This window comes from Mastomys coucha, chromosome X (genome assembly GCF_008632895.1).
Source record: "Mastomys coucha isolate ucsf_1 chromosome X, UCSF_Mcou_1, whole genome shotgun sequence".
In the NCBI taxonomy this organism is placed as follows: domain Eukaryota; kingdom Metazoa; phylum Chordata; class Mammalia; order Rodentia; family Muridae; genus Mastomys; species Mastomys coucha.
This window is the reverse complement of record NC_045030.1, coordinates 41500261-41507150: the sequence shown is the minus strand read 5'-3', so window position 1 is coordinate 41507150 and position 6890 is coordinate 41500261. Positions and strand designations below refer to the sequence as shown.

Below are 6890 nucleotides of genomic sequence, written 5' to 3'. Positions count from 1 at the left end.
CACAATCCTTTCCCCACTCCTTTTTTTCTGAGCAGTTGGAAGACTCCCTGGTATCCCCTGACCCTGGCCCATCAAGTCTCTGAAAGGCTAGGCACATCCTCTCCCACTGAGACTGGACAAGGCATCCCAGCTAGAAGAACATAGCCCACGGACAAGCGACAGCTTTTGGGATAGACCCTGCTCCAGTTGTCCTGGACCCACATAAAAACTGAGCTTCACATATGTCTGTTACATATGTGAGGGGGGAGGGGCTAAGTCCAGCTTGTGTAGCTCATGACCATCTTTAACTTCAGTTAAAGGGGTACAATACTCTCTTCTAGCCTCAGAGGCAGTGCCTGTGGTATACATACATATATGCAGAAAAACATTTGTATACATAAAATAAAATCATTAAGTAATATATTCCAAATCAATCATTAAATTATATTCATGCATGCATGTATGGATGTATTCTAAGATCAAGGAGCTTTATGCTATCTTTGGTATGGAGCTTTGTGATATCTTTTGTTATGGATCTATATAATTAATTTCTATACTTATATATTTCTATCCAGATGTATACCTCTGCATCAATATCTATATCCTATATCTATATCTCTTTTTTCTGATTACTGTTGGACTCATAGTATTCAGGACAGGGATTGCACCATGCAATTGCCTAAGGTATTTGCTGTCTTTATTGTCAGGACTTATACATTTTTTGTTTTCATTTTGATATTACAGGAATTTGAACCAGTAACTGATATCCCACAGAAGATGACTTCTCTTTCCACTGTTGCCAGACATAAGTTGCCACAGTTTAGGCAGACTACAAAATCCGGTGAGAACACTCATGCTGGCCTGCTCAAAATAGCCATGAAGGAATGTAGTGAAATGTTTTGTAACTTCAGATTTATTCAATGTATTTTAAAATCAGCTTCATGTTTCTTTCATGCCTCTTCCAGGAAATGCAACAGACATTAACTTACTTTAAGAAAACCCAATTGTTAGAATATCTAAGTCCAGAGTGTAATTTCCATAGCCCTTTCTAGTCTTTTACTTCACTAAAGCAGCTTTCAAGGCGAGGCACAAAACATTCTTGTTGCTAGGGAAAAAATGAAAGGACCAAGTCTCTTTCTAGGTGATAGCAAAACAATATATCTTCACTTGTTCTATCCTCAATGAAACTGTTGACAAAAAAATCCACTGCATAGGCCCAGTACTATTGATTTATTTTTAACTCTTGACCAACACTTGGCAGCTGCAAATAAATGTCATAGGAAATGATACACTGTGAGCTCATCAATGAGAGTTATGTGCCAGAGGGATTTCCTCAGCCGAAGCTGAAGGAGTGGGACAGCTTTACATTCTGCTTTCTTTGTTTTTGCCATTAATCCCTTTCATGAAAAAAACAAAAAACAAAAACCAAAAAACAAAAAACAACTAGGGATTCAGGAACCCATTATTTGGCTGTAGAAATAGTAGTCATCACCTTGTTCCACGTCTTATGAGCTTATTCCTGAAATGTGGATCTCAACTCTCCTGAACCTCCAGGAAGCTTGTAAATGATAGATGACTGATGCCATCCTACTTATTCTGTTAGTTTAAGAAATTGCATGAGCACTGCTCTCTTTTGTGTGTTTGTTTCTTTGTTCTGTGGTTGTTGTAGTTGCCATTGGATTTTTGCCCAATGTAGTGCAGTAAACCCCCAGGCCTCCCGCCACAGCCCCCTAAATACTGGGATTACAAGCATGTGTCATCATGCCCAGATAAATTAGTATTTTTTTTTTAATTCCTGGGTGGCTCCAATATGTAATTAGAATTGAAAACCACTGGCTTAGTTGAAACCATTGAATTAGGCTCATCATCCATAAAGCAGGATGAGGGAGGCAGTGGAGTTGGGAAACAGAGTAATCTGCTTAGCTATGGTAGTTGGCATGTTATTGTTTCATAGGTTATTAGATAAATCTATTGAGCCATCAGTCATTTAATTTCACAATGACAGTGACTACCAAAAACTGATCTTAAATTAAAAAAAGGAATAGGTATAATATGTTTCCCTTTGGATGTGAGTTCAAAAGTATAAGATATTCAAATAATGAAAGTCAAAAGATTGGCTGTTATAGATGGGCAGTGGTGGCAAATGCCTTTAATCCCAGCACTTGAGAGGCAAAGGCAGGAGGATCTTTTCCTGCCTCAAATAACAAACAAACAAACAAACAAACAAAAACAACAAAAGATTTTGGCTGTTATATTGCAGGAATTATCTCATATCCCTTCTCATGGTTAGGACCCTATGGCCATATCCATGTTGATATTGTTCCTGGACATAACCTATTGTGGCATTTGCCCAAGCAACAACTTTTTAGAACAGTGACTCCTAAGAGAACAGTGGTTGTACTGGGTGATCAGAAAAAACCAGAAAGAATGGTCCACTTCATTTTAGCTTTAAACATATTTCAGTGTCTCTGTTTTTTTCTGACTGTGTGTTGTTTGCTATGATTCCAGTTGCATTTGATGATCAGACCGTGATTTACTCATATACCAAGGAAAAAGAAAGCAGACGATCTTCTAGTCTTCCACCCAGATTTCCACAACCTGAGGAGCCTGAGTGGTTCTTAATGGCCAAGAAGAAAGCCCAAGCATGGAGCCAAATTGCAGACGCCATGCACTAAATAGCTCCTGGATGGAGCATCAGCATTTTCAGTAATAATTGCCTGTAACTATGGTAATTCCATATAATATTTTTTGCCAGGGCTATTTTTTATTGGGGAAAATAACTTTAGAAATAGGAATTAACATTTTTAATTATTCAGATGAAATAAACGCTATTAATGTCTAACCCTCAGTAACTCACTACCAACATCCCAAGCCCAGCATGCTCTCCCGCAAAGCTATGCTACAGAATTGTAAAATTATTAACTTTAGACATTGTGCCTTTAAAGAACGAAAGCAACCATATTTTGCTTCAGCAACTTAAAGGTGGCCATTTCCTTCAATCAAATAATTTTAGTGGAATGATTCGGGTGATTGAACCTAGGGAATGGATGTACTTTTTCTACCAGGCAGGTGGCAAATTCACTAGTTAGACTGTGTATCTGCTGCCTCTGGAGAGTGACTTTCCTCTCTGGCTCCAGGCTTAGGGCAGAGAACTCTGTGTAACTCAGAGTCTTAGATAATTTTCCTATTGCTGTAATAAATTCTCTGATAAAATCAACCTAATGGAGAAAGAGCTTATTTTTGGCAGAATTCTAATGTATATTCCATCACTGCAGGGAATTCCTGGCAGCCAGAACTTGAGGAAGTTAGTCACATTGCTTTTCCAGGCAAGAAATGGAAAGTAATGAATTCTAGTCCTCAATTTACTTTCTCCCTTTAATATACATAGTTCAGGATCCAAGCCTAGTGAATAGTGTCACCTATGGTGGGTGGGTTTTCCCTACCTTAATTAACCTTTTCATTTTTAAATTCTCCACATTTATTCTATCTCTCAGTCTAGCAAACATTATAAGAATGCCACCTTTAGATGCCTTAACAGTAAACCTAGGATCATTTTTCCTAAATCCAAAGGACATCTACTTCTGTCACTTGGTGTTTGCTTTGCTTAAAAAGAAATGCAGTCTTGAGCATCTATGTTGGATGCCTCTATGTTCAAAACCAAGTCTAGAGAGGCAATGAGATTCTATAGCTAGCTTAAGTAACTGGTGCTGGGTCTTTGCTGATGATGGTATGATGAGACACTGTACAACGACATGCTGGATTTTTTCCCTTTAATCTAGAAAACACCTCTTTATTTTAATCCTCTAGTTTTTCCCTTTTCAATAATGTTAAGGTTTTCACTGACTGGATTTCATTCCATATATAATAACCATAGTGAATAATTTGTTTATATAAATGCCCTTAACATACATAGTTCTAGTATATCAGCTCTAACACTTCCCTTCCCCATTTTTACCTATACCTCCATTACATCATTCTCACTATGAGAACTCCCCATGAATAATATTTCTCCCATTACTAAGAAAACTCAGTTTTTAATCATAATGTTAAGTTTTTTAGTGCTTAGAAATTTATTCTGATAAGTTTTCTTTTTTTCTTTTTAGTTTTCTTTGTTTTTGATTAATGCAAAGCAAATAAATTCAATAAAGGTTGTTCTGTAGTCCATCTCATTCTGGGAAATGAGGGAGGGGGAAATAGAATATTGACAACTCAGACTGAAGATTGTCACAGGAGCAACATTTTAAGAGGTTGCTCTGAATAGAATTATTCTCCACACTGCTGTAGTTGACAAAAGCTGATGGCTTCCAAGTGTTCCATTGTTCGATGGAAAAAGGGACATGGCACATGGTGGCTATAATCCAGCCAGCTTGAGGACTGAGTCTAAGTCTTATAGAAAGATGGGCTTATGAACTGCCATGGGGCCACTGGGATCATGCATAAAATGCATGGCACAAGGAGGAGAGGAAAGCAAGAGAGTTCTAACGACCATTTCTTTAGTCTGGCTAGTAAGATGATTAGCTGATTTTCAGACCTGGAGCTCAGTTGGAAATATCCACATTTAAATCAACCAATAACATGCTTTATGGGCCTGATGGTGGTGGCTCACACCTTTAGTCCCAGTACTTCGGGAGGCAGAGACAGAGGAATCTCTCAATTTAAGGTCAGCCTGGTCTATAGAACAAGTTCCAGGATGGCAAGGGTTACACAGAGAAACCCTGCCTTGAAAAAAGGACAACAAAACCAACCAAGCAACCCCTCTCAATCCCAACATGTTTTATGTAATAGTTTATCATTTTTTCATGTAATATTAATAATGATCTGAGAGACTAGAAAGGATTTTAGAACATTCAAACCACTAAAAGGCCTAAACAAAGATGTGACCATTCTTTCCCACTTCCCACTCTAGTCTCTGGCCTATCTCCTAGACAAAGCCCTAGGTCCTATTCTAGGCATGCAAGCACACTTAGTTCTGGGAGCCTCTACCCTGGTAGGACAGTCAGATTTACCAAGAGTGACCCATGTCAAGAGCAGCATGTGGCCTCTAGAAGCAGACTGGAAAATAGAGATATTAACTACATGGGGGCATATTCTAGAATAATGGGAGACCCTGTTTTCATAAGTTCCTGGTCATCTAATGAGAAATAAAACTAGAAAATGGCCAAGATGTGACTTCAGAAATATAGAGGTCAAGAAATATATCCTTCATAACTAGATCTAAAGAACAATGCTATTTTAACAGGTCGTACAACATAATAACAAATCATAACCAGTGTAGTGTACCAAACCATACTATGTGAATACCCATCTATTGACCCACTCTGTCCTTTCAATTTAAGCAATAATGACAACAGGCTTTGTGATTCTGCTTCATTATGTGGTTCAAGTCATAAGAAATATTATATGATGGTAAAGTTTTAAACATCAACACCCATGTTAATAAAGTGGGCTGCAGAAGGGTCAAGTCTACTCTACTGTGTGGAGAGGATCTATTCAGTGCAAAAGTCAGTGCCTATGGCTTTAGGAGAGCAAGACAAATAAAACCACTTAATAGTTTTATAATGTGCAATGGGATGAAGGCAGTGACTAAGAATCCCCACAAGGAAACTCACAACTGGGTAGATTCACTGCCAAATCATAGTGAACTTTTGAAGAAGAGCTAATATCAACACCTCACAAATCAAAAAGGAAAAGATACCTATAAACATGATCTATAAGCCACTATTATGCCAATATGAAAACTAGATCAGAGTACAACCCAAAGAGAAAACTGTAGACCACATTCCCTGATAGACATAAGTGCGAATTTTCTTTATTTTTTCAAAATAAAGAGGCCATGAATTTTAAAGGGGGGGGGGCTAGGAGGGGCATGTGAGGTCTTAGAAGGAGGCAATGATATCATCATATAAAAACTGAAGACATTTTAAAAATTCTTACAAGTTATAGAACACTTCAAAATTATTGTTCATCATGTCCAAACTGATTTCCTCCCATGGTTACAGGATTGGTTCAACATAAAAAATATCAATAAATATAATGTGATAACATAGATACACTTAAGGGTAGAAATCACACAATCATCTCAATAGCCACAGAAAAAGTCTTTTTTCAAAGTCTAGCATCCCAATGTGATACAGGTTCTGAAGAAAAAAATAGAAAGCCAGGGATGGGGACAGCTCTCCCACAACCCATACCATGAGGCTCTGGCCCCAGTGGTGTTAGTGCAGGAAAGCTAGCCTGTTCTTTGATGACTGTGGCACTCAGGAGAGATGACCCTACCCCTTGTCTGGACATCCTGGAAGACCTGACCCTGGCAGCTTGGGCATAGGAGAGCTAGCCCTACCCTTCCCCTGGGAAGGAGAGTTAGCCCTGATGGCATGGGTCCAGGAAAGCTTGCCCCATTTTTGAGGAAAAGGAGATTTGGCAGGCAGACCAACTCAGTTACCATCCAGGCCCAGATCCAGGCCTTCGAGTTGGCCCATCCTAACATCTACTCCACCTACGAGCTGCTGGAGTTCATGAAGGGACTGGTACTGCAGAACCAAAGTTTCAGGATCTCCATGATTCAGGGAAACAGGATATCTGAGAGGAGTCTTGGTAAAGATACAGTATTGATGGTGTTGCAGAAATGAGTGGCCTTAAGCTAGACCAATGACTCACTGCAATGAACATTTGGAAGTAAGCTGTTTGAACAAAATGGTATATTGTGGGACATACCATGACATACTACAGCTTCCACTATGACATATTTTATTCTTTATATTTATTTTCATTTTTTTTGGTGGGGTTACAAGGGTGAAGGGTAGATATGGAAAGACTGGAAAATGAGTGGGATTAAGATGTATGATGTGGCCGGGCAGTGGTGGCGCACGCCTTTAATCCTAGCACTTGGGAGGCAGAGGCAGGTGGACCTC

At 38.9% G+C, this 6890-nt stretch overlaps 1 protein-coding gene across 3 annotated transcripts in view; it reads left to right on the top strand.

The window, feature by feature from the left end:
• Kiaa1210 (KIAA1210 ortholog) overlaps positions 1–4141 on the top strand; it is a 53218-nt gene extending 49077 nt beyond the window's left edge. For all 3 annotated transcript variants that reach the window (XM_031349714.1, XM_031349645.1, XM_031349567.1), the window contains 2 exons: positions 724–820; positions 2488–4141. In XM_031349714.1, coding sequence (XP_031205574.1) covers positions 724–820; positions 2488–2654 — 264 coding nt within the window. In that variant the 3' untranslated portion in view covers positions 2655–4141. The remainder of the gene's footprint in view (positions 1–723; positions 821–2487) is intronic.
• The last annotated feature ends 2749 nt before the right edge of the window (positions 4142–6890 follow it).